This window comes from Callorhinus ursinus, unplaced genomic scaffold, assembly GCF_003265705.2.
Source record: "Callorhinus ursinus isolate GAN/ISIS: 27379988/994484 unplaced genomic scaffold, GSC_fseal_2.0 scaffold76, whole genome shotgun sequence".
Classification (NCBI taxonomy): domain Eukaryota; kingdom Metazoa; phylum Chordata; class Mammalia; order Carnivora; family Otariidae; genus Callorhinus; species Callorhinus ursinus.
In genome coordinates this window covers 2,435,249-2,458,843 of record NW_027397138.1, presented here as the reverse complement: position 1 = coordinate 2,458,843, position 23,595 = coordinate 2,435,249, and the positions used below count along the sequence as shown (strand labels likewise).

General features: G+C 36.9%; 1 protein-coding gene across 3 annotated transcripts in view; it reads left to right on the top strand.

Moving 5' to 3' along the window:
• The first annotated feature begins 2,019 nt into the window (after positions 1 to 2,019).
• The window catches only part of CEP295 (centrosomal protein 295), a 52,011-nt gene continuing 30,435 nt past the window's right edge, over positions 2,020 to 23,595 (top strand). Inside the window, exons 1-7 of one of the 3 annotated variants that reach the window (XM_025894043.2) lie at positions 2,020 to 2,155; positions 5,901 to 6,034; positions 7,049 to 7,249; positions 14,115 to 14,239; positions 14,971 to 15,064; positions 17,069 to 17,164; positions 22,222 to 22,362. In XM_025894043.2, the coding sequence (XP_025749828.2) occupies positions 2,020 to 2,155; positions 5,901 to 6,034; positions 7,049 to 7,249; positions 14,115 to 14,239; positions 14,971 to 15,064; positions 17,069 to 17,164; positions 22,222 to 22,362 (927 nt within the window). Of the gene's footprint in view, positions 2,156 to 5,900; positions 6,035 to 7,048; positions 7,250 to 14,114; positions 14,240 to 14,970; positions 15,065 to 17,068; positions 17,165 to 22,221; positions 22,363 to 22,400; positions 22,530 to 23,595 lie in introns of those variants that run through there. The other 2 variants (XM_025894044.2, XM_073887138.1) reach the window with 2 other exon arrangements.

The window sequence follows — 23,595 nt, the reverse complement described above, 5'->3', positions numbered from 1 at the left end:
TGCTTTGACTCTAAGCCCACTGGGCTTTCTTTGATTCCTTACTGTCTTCTCTTAAAAACAGAACAAGCCTTAATTCAAAATCTCCAATTGTAGAATTTCTGCCCAGGATGCAGGTTGGGGAAGTGGAGCATATCATTCACTCAGCTAACATTTAAGATTTCTGTGGCCAGCAACCGAATAAAATGCTCTACTGGTTCTTGAGGAACTGAGTCTAATCAATAGAGAGCCCCATAAATAGTTCATTTCAATAAGAACTGATAAGTGCCATGATGGGAAAGGTGCAGGGTGCTTTTGAAAAACATGGTGGGCACTAAACCTAGCCCACAGCATGAAATAATGGGCACATCTTTTGTTGGGTGTAAGAGGTTGTCTCTGAGTCTATGTTGAGGATGTTTCAACTATGTTTATAATGAATACAACTGTCCATCAAGATAATGTGAACTGAAATGGGGAAGGGAGACAGGGAAGAAAAATTCTAGTATTTAAGATAAGGACATGAATTCTAGCTCTGGTTCCACCCTCCACTTACATGTGCTTTTGGCCAAGTCACTGAATTTGCCCTTAACTCAGCTTCCTTGTTTGCAAAGCTGAGGTGGGGGCACACTATCTCTTCATGTACTTGGACAGTTCCTTTCTCCAACTCCCTTTAAGTTTTGATGTTCCTTAGAGTTTGGTCCTTAGCTCATTGCTCTAATCACTCTGCAAATCCTAAGTGATCTTATCTACTATAGCTTTGGTTATCACACATATGGAAATGAAACCCAAGTCTAAATGCTAGCCCAGTTCTTGGGCTGTCTACCACTGTAGTCATCTGCTTACTGCACATCACAAAATGTTCCACACCCAAGTAAAGTTCAATATGTCCAGAGCTGAGCTCATCACCTTGCCCACTTAACTGACTTCCACGTCTGATTTCTCCCTTGGTTGGTAGCAGCACCACCTTTAACATTGTTAGCCTATGAGGTTAACTTCACTCTCAACTTTTCCTTCAACCCCACATGCAATCCTTTGTCAGTATTACTAATTTTGCCTCCTAAATATTTCTACAATTCATCCTTTGTCTAGATATCCTATAAACAGCTTAAATTCAAAATATTCAAAGTTTAACTCATTACTCCCCCGCCCCCAACCTGCTCTTCTTCCTGAGTTCTAGAAGGATGTTATCCCCATCCACTCAGTGCCAAATATAGAACTTAGGCATCATGGTTGATTCTCCTTCTCCTTTGCTTTCCATAACCAGGTAACCACCAATTTCTGATGTTTGGCCTCGTTTTCGATCATCTTTCACTTCCTATAGTAGTATCCTAATTGGTTTCTCTGCCTTCAATCTTCAGTCTTCATTCCCTCTGGCCTCTTCTCCACCATGAAGCCAAATCTGATCATGTCAGCAACTTCCCTCTTTCCCACTCCCCATGTTCTAATTCTTTGATTCTTGCCATGTTTTACCTCTAGGCTACAAAATCTAGGAGAGGGGCCATAACCCATTTACCCTTGTCTCCCCTGCACCTACCACACTGTACTTGGCACATAATAGTTGCTCAATAAATATAAATCTGCACTTATCTCCTGATTATAGTTTAAACTGTGACATGTAGATGTATCAGACCTCTGGAGGCACAGTCTGTCACGATATGGTTCATTGTTGTACAAGTTGGAGCCCCTAATGAACGCTATGAGACACTAACTGCAGAATGACAGTCCCAAACGAATTGTACAAGTCAACGCGCAAAAGGATACATATCCCGTGGCATCCTCATAATAGGGCCTAAAACTAAAGCCACCCTCAATGCTCTGGGCAAATATCTTCTCCTTTCTGGACCTCTGTCTCCTGCTGTGTAAAGGGAAGCCAGTGAGAGACAGTGAACCTCAAAGCCTCGGTACGTATGTGAAATAATGGACCGCTACGTAGGGTTTGGCGTGTGCGCGGGCTTTTCCGGCGCGGCCGTCCCAGCGGCCCTCGCGGGAGGCGGGACTAGCCCGATTCCCGCCGCTTGGTCCCGCCATTGGCGGGCGGTTTGAATGACGGAAGCGACGGGCGCTTGGAGATGGCTGCCCCGCAGGCGCACAAACGGCTGTTGGGAAGCTGGTGGGCCGCGGGCCTTGGGGCCGTCTCTGTCTGAGCTGCGGTTCCTGATTCCCGGCCCCTGGTTTTCAGGTGAGTGACGGACGCACCGGCTTCCCGCGGCCCGGGCGTGCACAACCCCCCGAAGCCCAGGAGCTGGGGGGTGTGCTCCCCGGGAAGGGGATGCCGTGAAGGCGCGGCGTCTGGAACGCAGCACGGCCCGCGCTTCTGAGGCCTCGGCGCGCCCCGGGCCCTGGATAGCGTCGGCCTGGCGGTGGCGACGAGTGCGGGGAAGGGAGGTGCGTCCCGACGCAGACCCGCAGCTTGCTGCGAGAGGTTGCTCTCCCGCCTTAGGCGCGTGTGGCCTTGCGCTCGGTCCCGGGGTGGGGTCGCGCGCGGTCCTTGGGCTTCCCCACCGCGGTCGGCCGGGAGGGCCTCCGGGGCTGCTGCTGCAAGCGCTTCTCGCTGCGGCCTGCCCACCCTGCCCCTAGGTCCCCCCAGGACTTGTCCTGAAACTCGGGAGCCGTTTAAGAGCACTGCCTGGAATTGTTTCTCGCAGAGAGCGTGCTCTTTTTTGCTCTCACAGTAGGGAACGTTTGAGTTCTTAATACTTAAAAGTATTTGGCAGTTTCACATTAAGTCACGTAATTATCAGAACAACCTGTTGGGATAGATGTTAGGATTCCCATTACATAGTTTTGAGAAAACGAGACCACGGTAACTTAAACGACCTGGCCAGTGTCTTCCTGCTGTAAATGGTTGTGATGAGTCTTGAACACAAATCTTCTAAGTCTAGTATTTTGTGATTACAATATACCAAGTGCCATTTAATTCTCAGGACAAAATCTTTAAAAATAAGTTAATATCGTCTGGTATTGGATAGTATTAATTCACAATATAAAAATCCATACTGATACGAATAAATGATTTAATAAATAAGAGGGAGCAGGGGAAACTCTTCCTTACAGTGGGATTCCAACTGATAAGTGTAGAAAGAATAATGGATATAGAAAATGCTTTTTGGTAAATGCTATAGTTAATGCTTCAAACAACTGTCAGTGGATACGAAGGAGCAAAGGTGTAATCAGGAACATGCTATTTATATATAGTCTCATCTCTCCAAATACTTAATAAAGGAAAAGTGGAGAGACCTGGTAGACACCACCTAACCAGGAATCAAAATTAACATCACCAGTTAAAATAATATAATGCACTGAAAAAGGGTGCATCATCACTTCCACGTTCCTGGGCAAAAATGTGTAATCTCAGTCTAACCACAAGAAAAGAAATCCAAATTGAGGGACATTCTACAAAATAACTGGCCAGTAGTTTTTAAAAGTCAGGATGTTAAAAAGAAAGGCACAAACTGAGGAACTGTCTCAGATTAGAGGAGTCCAAGGATAGGTGACAGTTTCGACAGCCATGAGAATGTAATTCACAGACCTTCAGCTCCTTTGTTCTGGATGCTTCCCAGGGCTTCCCAAGGGCTATTTCTGGCCAATGACTGAGCATGGCATGGGAATTAAGGCAGGCCTATTCTGAGAAACAAGGGACTTTCCCTTAACTCCTCAGAGATCTTACTGAATCTTCTTTAGACTGCATGGCAGTCATCTACCCAACTTTCCCTTCTATTCAGTGTCAGATTTGCATGGAAGTCTGAAGTGCTCCCAGTTTTTGCCATCTCCCTCCCGTTATCCCTCACACAGGCATTTCTCCTAATAAAATCTTTGTGGGTTTAATCCTGTCTTGTCCTCTGCTTCTTGGAGGACCCAGAGTAACACAGCAGTCGAAAGCAATGGGTTGTCCTTGGATTGGGTCCTCGTTCAGAAAATAGATGTGAGTGAAATACTTGACAAAATTTGAGTAAAGTCTGTAAATTAGTTAGAAGTATTGTGTTAGTGTCAGTTTCTTGGTTTCGGTCATTGTGCTCTGACTGATGTTTAGAGAAGCTGGGGAAAGAGTATATGGGAATTCTAAGTCTGAAATTATTTCCAAATAAGTTAAAAAAGTAAAGTAGAAAAATTATTCTACCACATCTCAGGAGGTAGAAGTACCAAATGTATGTTTCCTTGTAATCCTCAAGCAATTGAGATGATAGATACTCAAAAAACAATCTGAAAAAACAGGACTTTTTCCCTTTTTTATTGAGGTATAACCTTAAGACACAAATCTAAGTGTATCATTTGAGGAATTTTTACATATGTATACATCTGTATAATTATAACACAGATCAAAATACAGATCATCTCTAGCATCCCTGCAGGCTCCTATGTGCCCCCTCCTAGTCATTAACCTACAGAATGGTGACCCCTGTTTTAATCTGTCATCATGGATTAGTCTTGCTTGTTTTTGAACTTCATATAAATGGAATTTTACAGTATGTTCTCTTTTTTGTCTTTTTTTCTCATGATACTTTGTGAGATTTATCAGGAATTACCTTCAGAAAAAAATAAGACTGAATTTAATCTTGCTCATTTTTTCTTTGTTCGGTCCTTCCTTGTTCATCAATCCCCACTAGCAAAAAATACCAGTTTAAACAAAAATTTCCTCATTCCACATGTTTTAGCATATCAGAAAGTTAGGAGCCATATGGAATAAGGAAACCAGATTCTTCCTTTGGACCTGCCAGTAGATCCTGTCACTTAGGTGAAGTCTTTTAACACAAGAGGCCTTTGATTCTTCATTTATAAAATGAGGAAGACAGCACTTTACCTACTGTTACTTTATTTACTGGAAAAGATCTTCAAATGCAAGCAATTATTTATTGGCATCAGAGTCCGATTAGTCCCTCTTAGATAACTTTAAGTCCTCCTAGCCCAAAACAGTATCCATCCATAGTTTGTGAAATACTGCCTGATAGTTGTTATTTGTTAAATTAATTTGAATATTAAAATAAAACTATAACCTCTGTCCTTCAGTTGTTAGGAATCTAGCTAGAAAAGGCACAGTGTAACTGATGAAAAACTAGAGCAAGGTAATACCAAGACAGCATTAGATTCGTCTCCAAACTGAGTGTAAAGATAATGTGCATTCTGGGTGGGCAAGTCAGGAATGAGGTGGTGGGTGGGTGAAGCAAAAATTACTAGAGGACAGTTTCATGAAGAAGTGGAGCTTCAGCAAGCTTCAGAAGGATGTAAAAGGGAGGAGAGTGAGAACACCTGAATGTCAGTGGCATTAATTGATCGGAGAACCTAAACACCTGACTCATGCAAACAGACTCATTCTCAGAAATTTTTTAAATGGTCATTGATTTAAAACCATCACACCATTGTAATTATTAAAGAATTGTTGAGGGGTTAATGTGATTCCATATGACACAGTGACACTTGGTCATCAAGTTATATACAACAGACTGGGAGTTGAAACTAGGGACTGGGAGCCTTTTGCAATTACACAGTCCTTCTGGTTATGAACAAGTTATCAGAGTTCTAAAATGTAAAATTGTAATTGCAAAAACATTTATTCTATGCTAAAACATTTTTTTTAAGTCTTTGTGCTTTTTTACATTTAAGGTAGGTAAACTCTGGAAATCCCAGTCAGAAATAAGTCAGGTCCCAGATATTCTAGGTAAACAACACTCTGCTGTCATGGGGGAAAAACTTTTTCAAGTAATTCTGATTCACCTTCCTTTTAACCCCTTCTCCCCATTTGAGAATCATTGACTTAAGTGCTGAATTTAGTAATTGCAATTTGTAAATATATAAGCTGGGCTCAGTTTACCCAAATTATTTTGTGTATATATAGTCCTTTTAATGTCAACTATTAAATGTATTTTAAACATCGTTCTAATCTTTGCTGCCCTGTTTTAATAGACATTTTTCATTTTTTTTTAATTCAGAAACTTTATATTTAAAGTACTCGGAAATGAAAAGAAAGGTAGTGAATGCTGGCAAGCTGAGACTGAGTCCTAACGAGGAGGCTTACATTTTAAAGGAAGATTATGAAAGGCGACGAAAACTAAGATTGCTGCAGGTAAGGTTCATCTAGAACAAGGCTTCAAATTCTTTGTCTTCCTCAAATTATTAGTGTTTTTTACAGCAGAGAGTTCTGAGTGATGCATTTAAAACCCTTTTCTGGCTGTTTAAGAGCCCTAGGAAAATTTGAAAAAATAGGCTGAAATGGTAAATAGATGAAGAAGAGTTTGAGATAGGGATTATTGGACTCGGTAATTACTGGAAAATGGTTCTTTAAACATTTTTCAAACTATGTGTTACTGATGAAGATTAGAGTAGGAAGATTAGAATGGCTTTGAATAAGACTTAATGGAAAGATTATAAGCTGCTATAACATTTATTTAAGAAGTTGTAGATTATTTTCTAGAAGTCTTTTCAGAGTAAGATAGTTAAGCCCTTGTGAAGCGTGTTTTTAGGTGCCATTCTGGCTGAAATTGGGGATGATGTACCACAAATATGGACTTCTCATCTGGCTCTATACTCACCTGGGCTATAAATTTTATTCTTTTTTACCTTTTTTTTAAGATTTTATTTATTTGAGAGAATGAGCAAGGGAGAAAGAGAGAGAACACGAGTGGGGGGAGGGGCAGAGGGAGAGGGAGCAGCAGACTCCCTGCTGAGCAGGGAGCCCAAAGCAGGGCTCCATCCTGGGACTCCAGGATCATGACCTGAGCCAAAGGCAGCCATTCAACCGACTGAGCCACCCAGGCGCCCCTTGGCTATAAATTTTATTGAACACCCTTACCATTTTAACCTCTTACCAGTTATTAAAATGATAATGGTAGTCCTGTTAGTGCTTGGGTTGGGGAGAAGATAATAGCTAATAAGTTAGAGAACTTTAGAAGTCGTCTTGAGGTTTTAACTTTTTTACATCACCAGATTTTCCGCTTTACAGAGGCCTTATCTAATATAGATATTCGGAAGAATTGATACACCTGAGGAGAATTCATTGAAGTTCCTATTTCCAGAAAGCTTTTCAAAAAACTTAAAGTAAGCCTCTTCTCATATAATCTGTTAAATATGCATTCTTTAGGTTCGAGAACAAGAAAGGGGTATCGCTTTACAGATAAGAGAAGACATAAAACAGAGGAGAAATCAGCAATTAACTCGTTTGGCAGAGGAACTAAGGACAGAATGGAAAGAATCACAAACTCAGAAAATAAAGAACTTGGAAAAGCTGTATTTGGCAAGTTTAAGAAGTATGGGAGAGGGACACCAACAGGCCAAAGAAAATGTAAGTGAATGCTTATTTGACTACCTGTCTGGTAGTGGTATTGGTAAAAAGTAAATTGTTTATAGTATACTATGCATGTATAGAATTGGTTTTGGCCAGCCTGAACTAATTTGTTTTCTGTGATTATTTTTTTAAAATTATAGTTTACATTCAGTATTATATTAGTTTCAGGTATACAACAGTGATTCAGCAGTTACATACACTATGCAATGCTCATCCTGATTATTGTAGTTACCAGCTGTCATCATACAGAGTTATTACAATAATATTGACTATATTCCCTATGCTGTACTTTTCATTCCCGTGATTTATTTATTTCATAGTGAGAAGTTTGTACCTCTTAATCTCCTTCACCTATTTCACTCATCCCCTACTCACTCAACTCTGGCAACCACCAGTTGTGTTTATTAGTTGATTTCTGGTTTTTTTGTTCATTTGTTTTTTACCAGTGAAATCATAAGGTATTTGTCTTTCTCTGTCTGAATCATTTTACTTAGCATATTACCTGTAAACTCCATCCATACTTCCACAGATGGCAAGATCTTATTTTTTTTATGACTGAGTGATACTCCATTGTATATATACACCATATCTTCTTCATCTCTCTATCTGTCGATGGACACTTGGACTGCTTCCAAGATTTGGCTATTGGAAATAATGCTGCAATAACCATGGGGGTGCAGGGGCTCCTGAGTGGTTCAGTCGGTTAAGTGGCTACCTTCGGCTCAGGTCATGATCCCAGGATCCTGGGATCAAGCCCCGCTTCCCGCTTTTGCTGCTTCCCCCTTCTTCCTGCTTCTGCTTCTTCAGGCTTCCTGCTCAGTGGGGAGTCTGCTTTTCCCTCGCCTTGGCCCTTCCCCACCTCAAATAAATAAATAAAATCTTAAAATATACGGGGGTGCATATATCTTTTCAAATTAGTGTTTTCATTTTCTTTGGGTAAATACCCAGCAGTAGAATTACTGGATCGTTTGGTATTTTTAATTTTTTGAAGAACCTCTACTGTTTTCCACCGTGGCTGCACCAAATTGCATTTCCACCAACAGTGCGTGAGGATTCCCTTTTCTCTATATCCTCACCAACACTTGTTATTTCTTTTTGATACTAGCCATTCTGACTGGTGTGAGGTGATACCTCATTGTGGTTTTAATTTGCATTCCTCTAAGTAGTAATGTTGAGCATCTTTTCATGTGTCTTTTGGCCAGCAATATGTCTTCTTTGGAAAACTATTCTGATCCTCTGCCCATTTTTATTTTATTTTATTTTTTTTAAGATTTTATTTATTTATTTGACAGAGAGAGACATAGCGAGAGAGGGAACACAAGCAGGGGGCGTGGGAGAGGGAGAAGCAGGCTTCCCGTGGAGCAGGGAGCCCAATGTGGGGCTCTATCCCAGGACCCTGGGATCATGACCTGAGCCAAAGGCAGATGCTTAACAACTGAGCCGCCCAGGCACCCCATCCTCTGCCCATTTTTAAATTAGATTTGATCTTTGTTGTTTTGAGTTATATGAGTTATTTATATATCTTGTATATTAATGCCTTATCTAATATATCATTTGCAGATACCTTCTCCCATTCAGTAGGTTGCTTTTTTTGATGGTCTCCTTTATTGTAAAAAGCTTTTTAGTTTAGTCCCAATTGTTTATTTTTGCTTTTTTTCCCCTTGCCTGAGGAGACAAATCCAGAAAAATAAGGCTAAGACTGATTTCCAAGAAATTACTACTTATGTTTTCTTTTTGGAGTTTAATGGTTTCAGGTCTTGCACTTAGGTCTTTAATCCATTTTGGGTTAATTTTTGTTTATGGTGTAAGAAAGTGTCCATTTTTTCCAACACTATTGAAGAGGCTGTCTTTTCTCCATTGTATATTCTTGCCTCTTTTGTCACAGATTAATTGACCATTTAAACGTGGGTTTATTTCTGGGCTCTCTATTCTGTTCCATTAAGCTCTATGTCTGTTTTTATGCTAGTGCCATACCGTTTTGATTACTACAGCTTTGTAATACAGATTGAAATCAGCAAGTGTGATGCCTCCAGTTTTGTTCTTCTTTCTTAAGATTGCTTTGGCTATTTGGGGTCTTTGTGGTTCCATGCAGATTTTAGGATTATTTGTTTTAGTTCTGTGGAAAATACTATTGATATTTTAATAGGGATTGCATTGGCTCCATAGATTGCTTTGGGTGGTATGGACATTTTAACTATTCTTCCAATCTGTGAACATTGAATGTCTTTCCATTTGTGTCATCTTCAATATATTTCATCAGTGTTTTTTAATTTTCAGAGTACAGGTCTTTTCACCTCAGTTAAATTTATTCCTAGGTATTTTATTCTTTATGATGTAATTGTAAATGGGATTGTTTTCTTAATTTCTTTTACTGCTACTTTGTTATTAATGTATAGAAATGGAACAGATTTCTGTGTATTTTGTGTCCTGCAACTTTACTGAGTTCATTTATTGTAATAGCTTTTTGATGGAGTCTTCAGGTTTTCCTATATGTGAAACTATGTCATCTGCAAATAGTGACAGCTTTAGCTCTTCCTTTCCAGTTTGGATGCCTTTTATTTCTTGTGTGATTTCCGTGCCTAGGAATTCCAGTACTATGTTGAATAATAGAGTAGACATCCTTGTCTTGTTTCTGATCTTAGAGGAAGAGCTTTCAACTTTTCACCATTGAGTATGATGTTAGCTGTGGGTTTCTCATAAATGGTCTTTATTATGTTGAGATATGTTCCCTCTGAGCCTATTTTGTTGAGAGTTTTTATCATGAATGGATGTTGATTTTTGTCAGATGCTTTACCTGCTTCTATTGAAATTAATCATATGGTTTTTGCTCTTTGTTTTGTTAATGTGGTATATCACATTAATTGAGTTGTGGTTTTTGAACCATCCTTGCGTTCCTGGAATAAATCCTACTTGATTATGATGAATGATCCTTTTAATGTATTGCTGAATTCAGTTTGCTGATATTTTGTTGAGGATTTTTGCATCTGTGTTCATCAAGGATAAATGGATGTGATTTTCTTTTTCTGCAGTTTTTGTCTGATTGTGGTTTCAGGGTTATGTTGGCCTTGTAGAATGAGGAACCATTCCCCCCTCTTCTATTTAATGGAATAGTTTGAGAAGGGGTCAGTATTAACTCTTTTTTAAATGTTTTGTAGAATTCACTGGAAGTCATCTGGTCGTGGAACCTTTATTTGTTGGGAGTTTTTTGAATACTGATTCAGTTTTGTTACTAGTCATCAGTCTATTCATATTTTCTATTTCTTCCTGATTCAGTCTTGGAAGATTGTTTCTGGGAATTTATCCATTTTTTTCTAGGTTGTCCAATTTGTTGGTATATCATTTTTCATGGTAGTCTCCTCTAATCCTTCGTTTTTCTGTGGTATAACTTCTCTTTCAAATTTTATTTGAATGATCTTTCTTTTTTCTTGATGAGTCTAGCAAAATGTTTCTCAATTATGTCTCTTTTCAAAAAACCAACTTAGTTTCATTGATCTTGTTTTTTTTTAATCTATTTTTTAATTTATTTCCACCCTGATCTTTATTTCCTAACTTTTACTAACTTTGGGCTTTGCTTCTTCTTGTTTTTTAGTTCCTTTAGGTGTAAATTTGGTTATTTATTTGAGATTTTTCTTGTTTCTTGAGAGAGGCCTGTATTGCTAAAAACTTGCCTCTTAGAACTGCTTTTGCTACATCCCAAAGAATTTGAACCATTGTGTTTCCATTTTCATTTGTATCTACGTATTTTATTTCTTCTTTGATTTCTTTGTTACCCATTTGTGTTTAATAGCATGTTATTTATTCTCTATTTGTTTGGGTTTGTGTTTTTTGTTTTGTTCTGTTTTTTTCAGTTTTTTTCTTGTAATTGATTTCTAGTTCCATACTGTTGTAGTTGGAAAAGCGCTTGATATGATTTGACTTCTTAAATTTATTGACTGTTTTGTGGCCTAACATGTGATCTATCCTGGGGAATGTTCCATGTGCACTTGAATGTGTATTCTGCATTTTTATTTTTTTTGGATGGAATGTAATCTCTATATATTTTAAGTCCATCTGTCTGAATGATCTGTGGATGTAAGTGGCTGTTAAAGTCCCCTATTATTACTGTATTACTGTCACTTTCTTCCCTTTATGTCTGTTAACATTTGCTTTATATATTTAGGTGTTCCTATGTTAGGTGCCTAGATATTTACAATTGTTACAGCCTCTTGTTGGATTGATCCCTTTTTATTATGTAGTGCCTTTCATTGTCTCTTGGTATAGTCTGTTTTAAGGTCTGTTTTGTCTGATAATAGGTATTGTTACCCTGGCTTTTTTTTTTTTTTTTGAACTTCCATTTGTATAGAGTATCTTTTTCCAGCCCTTGACTTTCAGTGTGTATGTGTCTTTAGGTCCAAAGTTGGTCTCTTGTAGGCAGCACATAGATGGGTCATGTTTTATCCATTCATTCACCCCCTTTTTTTTATTGAAGCATTTAGTTCATTTACATTTAAAGAAATTATATTTTTTTAAGATTTTTTTAATTTTTATTTATTCATGAGAGAGAGAGAGAGAGAGAGGCAGAGGGAGAAGGAGGCTCCCAAGGAGCAGGGAGCCCGACGTGGGACTCGATCTCAGAACTCTGGGATCATGACCTGAGGCGAAGGCGGAACTTAACCGACTGAGCCATATTGATAGATACGTACTTATTGCCATTTTGTTGTTTTCTGGTTGTTTTGTAGTTCTGTGTTCCTTTCCTCTTCTCTTGCTCTCTTTGTCCTTTGATGACTTTCTTTAGTGTTAATGCTTGGATTTCTTTCTCTTTGTGTGTCTATTACAGGTTTTTGGTTTGTGATTATCAGGTTCATATATAGTGTCCTATGTGTATAGCAGTCTGTATTAAGTTGATGGTTGCTTAAGTTTGAACACATTCTAAAAGCACTACATTTTTATTATCCCCTTTCATATTTTATGTGTGTGATGTAGTATTTTAAATTTTTTATTTTGTGTGTCCCTTAACTAATTATTGTAGATATAATTGATGTTACTACTTTTATCCTTTAATCTTAATACTAGCTTTATAAATGATTAATCTACTACCTTTACAGTATATTTGCTTTTACAGTGGAATTTTTTTCTTTAATAATTTTCTCACTTCTAGTTATGGCATTTTCTTTTCCACTTAAGTCCCTTTAACATTACTTGTAAGGCTGGTTTCATGGTGATGATTTAATTGTTGACATTTTAATTATTTGTCTTGGTATGTGCCTCCTTGGTTTCATGTTATTAGGTGTTCTCCCTGCTTCCTGGACCTGGAAGTCTGTTTACTTCCCTAGGTTAGGAAAGTTTTCAGCTATTGTTTCTTCAAATACGTTTTCTGCCCCTTTAAGTCTCCTCTGGGATCCCTATAACGTGAATGCTGTTACGCTTGATGGTGTCTCAGGTCCCATAACCTATTCTCATTTTTTAAATTATTTTTTATTTTTGCTGTTTAGCTTGGGTGCTTCCCACTACCCTGTTTTCCAGCTCACTGATTCATTTTTCTGCATCGTTTAACTTACTGTTGATTCCCTCTAGTGTATTTTTCATTTCAGTTACTGTATTCTTCAACTCTGATTGTTTCTTTTTTATATTTTCTCTCTCTTTAAGTTCTCACTGAATTCATCCACTCTTTAATCCCCGGTGAGCATCTTTCTCACCATTGCTTTTAACTCTTTACCAGCTATATTGCCTGTCTCCATTTTGTTCAGTGCTTTTTTTGTAGTTTTGCCTTGTTCTTTCATTTGGAACATATTCCTCTGTTTCCTCATTTTGTCTGACTTTCTGTGTTTGTTTCTGGGAATTAGGTGGAACAGCTCCCTCTCCTGGTCTTGAGGGAGTGGCCTTATGTAGGAATGTCTCCAGTGTAGACTGAGTGTGCCTGGTAGCTTTGGCTAGCCAGCTGGAGCTGCTACAGTTGTGGGCCAGGTGTGCTGCACTGTGGGACCAGCCTGATGGGACAACTAGAGTGGACTTGGGCATGGACCAGGGGTCTCAGGTGCTCTCTGCTGGGGCCATACTGGCAAGATGACTAAACTGGAGCAGTCTGGGGTTCCCGGGGTGCTCCGTGTTGGGGCTGCCCTGGCAGACCTGCCTCAACTTTTTTGTATATTAATGTCTTTCAGTAATGCTGCTAGATGCATTTCCTAGTAAGAGTCACATCAAGTAAAATCTGTCTTCATATGGTGTTTAAATTGGAATTATTCTCTTCTAGTCCTTAACTGTCTGGGTAAATAAAATAACCTTCTGAATCAGTTGTTGATTATTTCAAGCATTTTGGACAGATTCATTGGGGTGAATTCAGATTTCCCATTTTATTATGATTCTTCATACCTCTAAGACATGTATAGTTGAACATTGTGTATACACTTATATTTCATTCACATATAGTAAAAATTCTTTGATGACTTTCAAAAAGGCAAAGTAGAACTTTAACAGTGTTCCCTGACCATATTTTGTTTATTGTGAGTTATGGTTGGGAAAGACTAGATTCTGGTCCCAGAGATAGTTGCACAAAATAAATAACCTGGTTCCAGAGAAGGCAGGTCTTTGATATCAAACAATTAGGAAAATAAATATCTTTACAGTATGTGACAATGAAATATGTTCTTGCTCTCTGGGTTTAATCTAATCTGTGTTTTTAATAATAGCCTTAAGTTGTGACATCTGATATTTATAGTTTTATTTATGCCACCATTAACTTTTTGCTTTAGTGCGCCGTTTCCCAAACTTCAGTCATTTGAATACCTTCATGATTTTGCCCTGACTGGAGAAACATCCATATTACTTACATGGTTGGCATTTTAATCTTGTTTAACATAACATTTTAAGTAATATATATTTTTAGGAACCTGATTTAAATGCTCTGGCACGGCGGGCAGCAGAAAGAAGAAGAAAAGCAGAAATGAGGCATAAAGAAGCTCTAAAATTACAGAAAAATAAAAAAGAAGAACTAGTGAAACAAAAAACCTGGTAAAGTAATAATGAAATTTACCACATTTTCCACTGAAAAGTGATATGGCTAGAAGTAGAGAGTACATTGGGTACTGTTTAAGCAGGTATTAAATATAAGTCATATGGTATATCCATTGGTGTGTTAAACTTGGTTTAAAAATAATGCAGTGGAGGTGTGGTTTACCTTGGTGCACAAAGTAACACATGAACTTTCTCTTCTCATATGACTTCGACAATTACTTAGTTTCTGGAGAAATGTATGGCTAGTTCAAAATGCATGTCCCCCAGAATCTGCCTCTGATGTAAAAAAAAAAAAAAGAAAAAGAAAAAGAAAAATCAGTGCAATTAAGAACATGAAAAGAGGTTTAGACTCTTGGCAAATCATTTTTGCATGTTGTAAAGATGATGGAGCCTATTACTAGTCAACAGTGCTTATTTTATACAGTGACCCCAATCTTTATCAACATTTCTGGTTTTTAATCTACACTATTGTAAATGAAGAAATATTAGATGTTTGTTGGGTCAGTTTCACCATAGGGCTTTATGTCTTTAAAGATACACCTCTTTTACTTGGTATGCATTTTCTTACGTGTCCAGTGTGTATAGATTGTTTATTAAACAGCATATTGAGCCTGTGGGATCAGATTGGAGGATTTCTTGAGATCCTGTGGCTTTTATATTTTAGACCCTGAGGGTTGTGTTCTAACATTACTTGAGAGATTAATTTAGGACATCTCTTGTTTTTCAAGGCATATAACAGCTCGAAAGGAAGCACTGCTTGTGGAAAAAGAGAGATCGGCCAAAATTACAAGTTTGCCACCACCACCTCCAACTCTTTTTGAGGTGAATTTCTTTGAGTGTTGAGAAGAACTAGGTTATAATACTTCTTCTTTACTATTAGAATTCAATGCAGGTCAAAATTTCATTTGCTTAAACTTAATTTTTAAGGTTACAGGTAACACATGAGTATGTCTGGAGTATTTAAAAATAATCTTAGATATCATTTTACCCATTCTTTAGTATGTAACTCTGATATATAATTACTTTTTTTGAAAGCACAGGACTAATATTCCTGATATCTTATATTTAGTCTGTATTCAGTTTTTACCAATTGTCTTAATTTATTTTAGTTGTTTCAAAAACCATATTTTTGATTTTTAAAAAAGTGTAAGTGGTTTGGTCTTTTTTTTTTATGTCCTTTAATTATAATGGAAAAAAACAGATTATTTGCCCTATCAACTTTTTCACATTCAAGATTTGGGTGTTGTAAATAGTTATTATTTTACAGGTAAAGAAGTTAGGTTTGGATAAATTTACACAAGATTACATAAAGTGGATGAGTGAAGTCTGTTTCTGTATGGGAGTAATATGTGTGCTTTTGTGATCTGGAGCTTGTTTTTGAAAAGACATTAAGTAAAGTGGAAATTAATTTTAAAAGGTATTGGTTCTTTTGTTTTACAATAGCTTGTTGTAGTTATTGAAATGGCTCTTTGGATGGTTCTCACAATTACATAGTTATTTTTATCTAAAATATAGAAGTAAAACCCCCCCATAAATATAGGGATATCTGATTTCATTGTATATACAAGTATATTTTATGTATGTAAGATGAGCATAAGTACCAGATGTTGCCCTCTTAAGCTTTTCATTTTGTCAGCCTTCCTGCTTTTATGTGGAGCCATCTGCTACGCCATTTGATCCAAGATACAAATGGGAAAGTCAGATTTCAGTCACTCCCTCAGTATGGTGTTAAAAGGTGTTAAAAGGAGTATTTTATCCATGATGCGTTTTGATTACCTTTATTGTAATTCATAATGTTCCTACCGAGCCAAGGTCACATATTTACATAAATAAAACATGTGTAAGTGCAAATATGAATGATGTGCAAATGTGTAGCTGAACTTTTTTCCCCAACTTTCTATTACGAAAATTTTCAAAATACAGAGAAAGGAAAATAGTGAATAGTTTATATCTATACATGTGTATAGATTTCAAATAGTTGTATGTACAAATGTATACATTTGAATTTAAGTTGTAGAGATGACGTTTCATCCTGAATACTTCATTACGCTCCTTATAAGAATTAAGGACCTTCTCTTATGCAGCCACAGTATCACATTAAGGAAATTAACATTGATTTCTTAATACCACTTAATATACAGTCCGTAATCAACATTCTCCAGTTGTCCCTAAATTGTTTTATTTTACAACTTCTTTTTTAAACCAGGATCCAGTCGGGCTTCACCCCTTGCTTCTGCTTGTTTTGTCTTATTCTCTCTTGGAATTATCTTGCGCAACCCGGGTCAACTTTTTTATTTCAGACTTTTTGAAGAGACTAGTTTCTCATATTCTGTATTTGTCTCATTTGGTTATGGTGGTGACTACAAGAGATCTCTATCATAAAGGTCTATTTTTCTCTTTTCAATTACCGAGTAATCTGGGAGGTGATACTTTGGCACCAGACCGGTATCTGTCATCCTTCTACATTTATTCATTGTCCTACTTCTGTTTGAACTTTCTCATCACTGGGCATGCACTACCATAACCGAGTGATCAAACTTAGAATCCATAAAAGGAGAGCAGCTTGTCACTCTGTGCCTCCTGCTGTGGTGTAGTCAACTGTACAGCATTCCTGAGTTAGTATTCTTGCCTAAGTATACTCCAGCTTTTAAACCTACATTCCAGGTAATGGAAATACAGCCCATGTAGAGAAAAATGAATAAGGATAACTGATTAAAAACAAAATTACTTTTTTTTATTGGGTCCAGTTTTTTGGGGGGGGTTCCAGCTTTAATTGAAAATTAATACTGTTAACCTAATACTCCATTGTCTGTGTTCCTTTTTCAGAACATTGAACTAAAGAGAACTTCTAGTGTGAAAACCGGTAGATCCACCTATCATCATCTTTGCACTTTTGTGAATAGAGAGATGGACACAAAGCAGGTGATTGACTTATTGTTGTTCACAGTCCGCACTTTGTTTCTCTGTTCATTGAAGTGAGTTATATCTATACATATTCTCTATGAAAAATTTGGAACTATACACATAAGCATAAACTATAGGAAAAACAACTACAATTCCATCACCTAAAAGTAATGTGATTAATACATTAATGAATTCATTGTAGCCTTTATATGTAAACATATGCACACTTTTCAAAACATAATTTTTTATAGACACAATATTTCATCATAGGTTTAACCATCGTTCTTTTGTTCATTTCTTTTTGTTTCTGTAAATAATGCAAACATAATCTTGTACATTTTTGTCTACAACTCTGAGGTATGTTTAGAGTAGACTCCTAGAAGAGAAATTACTGGTTCCAAACTATGTAACATTTGATACAATCATTAAATTGGATATGGATCATTAAATTGCCTTGTAAGAAGTATCGGCAACTTATGAGAATGACCATCTTACCATACCTTTCTCCATTCCCTTGTATGGATGATTATGGTTTAGAAATTGTTGCCAGTCTCAAGAGTGATAAATGATAATCCTTGCTATTGAAATTGCTATCTCTTTGTAACTGGATTTTAATTTCTTTTCATGTTGGATATGTTTGGCTCCTGGGAAAACAGACTTTCTCAGTATAGCTTTCCTGTGGAGTTTAGATCACAGCAAATACACATTTTGGTTACATGCTTAATGGCAGTTGTTAAAATCGCTATTCATCAAGACCTAAGATGAGTATTCTCATTGTAGAATTAACTTCCAAGAAATAAGAATAAATCTTGATTTGTTTAAAATTGTAAATTATTATTACAACTTGAATATTACTGTAACAAAAAACAACAACTTCAGTCTGTAGCTAACTTGTTTTTGTGGTTACTATATTACATTTTGCAGTACTAAATAGTTCTCTCTCAAGTAATATTGATGAAGAAAAATGTGTGTTTACCTAGCTATAGTATAGGGTACCACTGATAGTCTTACAGTGAGTTATTAAACTTTTCTCTTTGATTGTAACTAAAAGACCTCTCTCTTCAGTTTCTGGCTTGAAGATTGGATCAGTAGTATAATGCAGTTTTATAAAAACAGTCCCACAAACTGAAGCATTCTGATATTTTCTTTATTTGCTACTTTATACCATCACTTGAGAAAAATCTCTCTCTTTTAAACCTTGTGGAGCAATATGTTTGGTTTTCCAGATAATAAAATTACCTCGGACTTTTCATCTGCATCTAAGCTTATATCACATACACAATAATTTAGCATCTTTTCTGGAGTAGAATGATAGGATCTTTACAGTGGGTATCATGCACTCTTGGCATACATGGTTGGTGATTTCTTTAGCTGCTTTCTGCAAATAAATTATTTTCATGTGTTCAGTCAGCCTAAAACATGTACGAGTGCTGTCATATTTTGCTTGAATCCTGATAAAGTAGTTCTAAAATCTCTTACATGTCATAAAATTTGTATTTGTTCTGAAGTAGAATCGCTCAGTCCACTATATTCCCACTTAGAGCCAGTTCTTCTCTGAATTATGTTCAGCCACGTTTGCTTTCTATGCACACAACTAATAGAACATGCTTGCAATTTCTAAATTATTCATGGCCTTCATTGTGTTTGTTCTTTGTTAACGATAGTTGCATAGCATAGCATTTGTTTAAAATAGATTTTTTTTTCCTAGAAGTATTTTTTCTTTCTTTTTTTTTTTTAAAGATCTTATTTATTTATTTGACACAGAGAGAGAGCGAGAGAGCACACGTGGGCACACAGGCACAGGAACAGCAGGCAGAGAGAGGGAGAAGCAGGCTTCCCGCTGAGCAGGGAGCCCGATGCAGGGCTCAATCCCAGGACCCTGGGATCATGACCTGAGCTGAAGGCAGTTGCTTAACCGACTGAGCCACCCAGGTGCCCCAGGAGTATTTTTCTAATCCAGTCCACCGTATTGTTTGCTGTGAGACCCGCAAAATAGACAAGTAAAGCAGAAACTCTGCTGTCATACTTAAAAAGATTTCTGTCCAAATGTCTGATGTACAAGATGCAGAAATAGCATATTTAATAATATCACTGTTTCATGCACTGCAGAGTATATAATTCATGGAAAAGTTTTTAGAAACATGTTTTCTAAAAATTTTTGCTTGGGATTCACAGTTTTTGCAAGTTTCCTATACCTGCTGGATTCAACTACTAAAAATGTAATCTAACAATTATTTCGACCAGATTTTTATATAAATTTTTAGTGTCATTAACACAAATCTATAAGGGATTGCCTTCCTAAAAATTCTTGTAAAATCCTGTTTTGAAGTTCGGGCAGTGACTCTAACCCTTATTTTCTTCATATCCTTCATATACCTCATTGTGTTTGGACTGAATATGTTTATTTTGAGTGTTGTATATTTTAAAGTTTTTCCTTCCCTTAAAATTTTGGTTTAGCAAAATTGACATTCTGCTATTAATTCATCCTCAAATGATATGACGAATTTCCAATTTTTTTCTTAAAAAATTTCATGGCCTAAGTGGAATGAAATATTGTTCCTAAAAGTTACTTCATTTAATTTTATGCATTTTAATTCCCTAAATAAATGTTTTGAAGACTACATTATTGATTTAATCTAGCTTTTGTTGTTCTGCCTGGTTTTATGTAGATTTACATAAATATTTATTGGCTCAAAAGGGATATAATATTGAAAGTGTTGACGTGGTCCGCTTGCTCCCAAACACAACGTCTCTAATTTAGCCTCCAGATCAGGGGTCATAAGGTACTATCTGACATCAGCAACAAAGCACCTATAGAACCAATCAAGAGAAAGGGTTCTACTTGTCCAGGCCTTCTTGGACAACCAAAGGACTGACAGCTGGGGTTTATCTTTTCCCTTCTGAAGGCTCGAGGGTTACAGCTTTATAGATAAGGTCAGTCCTGATCATAAACTTGTGTGCATTTGCACAAAACAGTAGTTAACCTATCCCTCCTTGCCTTAAATCCCTAGTGCTCACCTCTTTTCCATGCTAATAAGTGCCCTTTGCAGCATGTTGTCCCCCCTCCCAATAGGGTATTTTCCTCTGCATTAAAAACGTGTTCAGGCAGATACCCTTTCTCTTCACTGATTTTCTTAAATACACCCCGTAAACTGCTGCTGCTTCTGTTATCTTGATCTTTTTAAGCCAAATCTCTTTCTAAAATTACCAAACTGTCCTTTGCTTGCTCTAAATTCTCCAGCTTCAGGTCTTTCACCTTCCTTTTGCTTTAAGACTTCCTTTTTCTTGGGCGCCTGGGTGGCTCAGATGGTTAGGCGTCAGCCTTCGGCTCAGGTCATGATCCCAGGGTCCTGGGATCGAGCCCCGCATTGGGCTCCTTGCTCCGCGGGAAGCCTGCTTCTCCCTCTTCCTCTTTCTCTCTCTGTCTCTCATTAATAAATAAATAAAATCCTTAGAAAAGAAAAAAAAGACTTCCTTTTTCTTGAATCATATTAGAATTAATAGGTATGTGTTTTCTTGCAGCAATTCTGCACCTACAGAAAAGCTGCATTTTCAATATGAGATAAAAGTTATTTTGCAAAAAGTGCAAGGTTTTCATGCCTGCTATTGTAGCTGCAGCGAAAGCTTTATAAATTCCCTTTTCTTTTTTTACAATTTCCTCACACTGGATTCATGGCAGGCTACTGCAGCTGCAGACCACAACCCACAGTGTATATCAAGCAGTGCAACTTTTTCTTGTAATGTCATGACTTGTCTCTGCTTCTTGGGAGCACTTCCAGTATCACTAGTGGTACTTTGTATGGGCCCCATGATGTTATTCAGAGTTTATGGTATTACTCTCATAAACACAGTGAAAAATACACAAGAACCACGAGACAGTCACTTTTTGCCACCATACACGATTTACTGGTGAGTTGAATTGCTCACGCAGGAATGATTAGTGTCACACAGTGTTTTAAGCAGATAGAACACTTGAGCTCACTGCGATAGCAACAGGACGTGGCTAAAAATGGCAGTAGTACAGGATGTACTACCGTTAATTTTATGCAGTTATGACTTAAATACTGAATCTTTATGTTTACATTTCTTTCGACTGTGAATGCCTTCCATGTTTGGTCTGTAAGTGCTTATGTGTGTAAGTTTTGATAAATTTTAACTTTATATAAGAGATTTTTATGTATTTATGGCAGTAAATGATAAAATAGACTAGTACCTTACATATATTTTATGCATTCATGGCATATCTAACTTTTCTTAATTTTTCAGTATTTCCAGGCTACATAATTCATCTGCTAGTTTTTTCAGATTTTTGCAAATCTCCAAAATATTTTCCAATATATTTATTGGAATAAACCCATGTATAAGTGGACTTGCACAGTTTAAATCTGTTAAGGGTCAACTATGATAGCTTTCATAATCATCATCATTATTTCACCTAAGAATTTTGACATATAAAATAACATAAGGAGATGTTTACTTAAAGTTACATTTGGAATGCTTACCCATATTTGAAAGTGAACATTCAGGCGTAATAGTAAATCCAGGTAATGTGCCCTTCCCCCACTTACTTGCTATTGTTAGCTTGGTGAGATGATAGCTGACTGAACAATCACATAATCATTGATTATGTACAAGTTTTAGGAAGTCAGAAATTATATTAAAGTAGTTGTTTGGTGATTTGACCTTCCTGAGGTTGAAGTCAAGCAGCAGATGTTGACTGAAAACCAAAGACAAATCTCAGTGCTTCTCTAAATGACCTTTGCCGTCTGTGGCTTCTTAACTACTGGCTTTGTGAGTGCTTACAACACTGTTTTACTGGAATTTCTTAACAAAACAACGATGGAGAAATGTGTGGGTGAGAATAGTGTGATCTGGTTTAAAATGAACCAGCTTGCTAAACTTTCACGAACAATTTTATATTTTTCATACATGTGCTTCGTAATTGTGGGCATTTAAAAATACAACTCTTCTTTTTTAATTTTATATAAGTAGGAAAACATGATTTTAAGGTTGTTTTTTAGTTATCACTTTATTTCACAATTTCTGAAATTGTCTAAAATGTTATTGATTGCTAGCCAGATCCTCATTTGGCTGCTGAAGAAGAAGCTAAAAGATTGGAAGAACGACAAAAACAAGCAGCACAGGAGAGAATGGAACAGTGTGAAAAGGCACATGTACGGGGTTTCCAAGCAATGAAAAAGATCCATTTGGCTCAAGTAAGAATTCTGGCTGGGACCACTACTGGTAGTTGGACTGAAAGACTAGAACTAACGGATCAGTATAAATGGTTTCAAAGTACAGAGGTGTGAAGAATGTGAAAATAACAGTCTTCAACTCACGTAATTTCAAGTTTCCCGACTTTTACCTCCTGTTTGAAATTCAGGTTGGGTGCAGCAATTCTCACAGTATATTGCTGTTCTAAAAGTTTTTATAATGATGAATTTATTAAAAGTTTAATATTTTCATCAGCCAGAAATGGCCTGAAAAGAAATGAATCACTTTTCTTATTTAATGAATTGCATTTGTGCTCTGCAGATTTTAGGATTCTGTTTATTAAATATTTACTGAGCAAAGCACTTGTTGGCTTTGCAGAGTATTGATTCAAAGGTAGAGTCATGATCCTGGCTATCAGGGAGCTTTGAAAAAGTGTCATAGAGCCATACGATACGTATTATGAAAATTGGCTTTATAACTTTAGCTTCTGTCACGCTTATTCAGTGTTTATCCTGAAACATAGCATAAAAATGATTCATTTTCGAGGTCAAACCATTTCTTCTGTATTTGACTAATACATTTGGATGTTTCAAACACTCATGTGAAGAGTGAGTTTTTAAGTATTTCTGTGGGAATTAAAGGTCTCAAAGTTCATTGGTATAATAATTTTAACTGATTTATAAACGACCTTCCTTAAATTTTTAGATTTTGTAAACTGGGAGTAAATTATGACTAAAATAACTGATTGTCTGAATTATTACCAGTAATTCTCATCTAAGATTTAAACTGATAGAAAAGCAATTATAAACTGAATGCATTCTTCCATAAATCAGAGTGTTTAGTGGTTAAGAAGGTGGACTCCACAGTCCGCCTGGAATTTTCTCCCTTCTTCACTGCTTAGCTGGTTGACCTCAGGCAAATTACCTAACATCTCTGAATTCTGTTTTATTGTCTGTTTTGTGAGGATTAAATGAGTTTAGTAAAGCCCTTAGAATTGTGCCCGGAACTTCATAGGCTCACAGCAAATGTCAGTGGTGATGGTAGTTATTATAAAATAATTCAAATAGAATAATATGCCATACTTTCAGTGAGCCAGAAATCATATATTCAGATAACGTTGAAAATTTAGTGAAATCGTTTGAATCTTAATACAAAAGAAATGAATTTATAAAACTTTATATAAGAATAAGTAGTGTTTGTATTATCACTTGGCAAACACTATTACATGGGCTCTC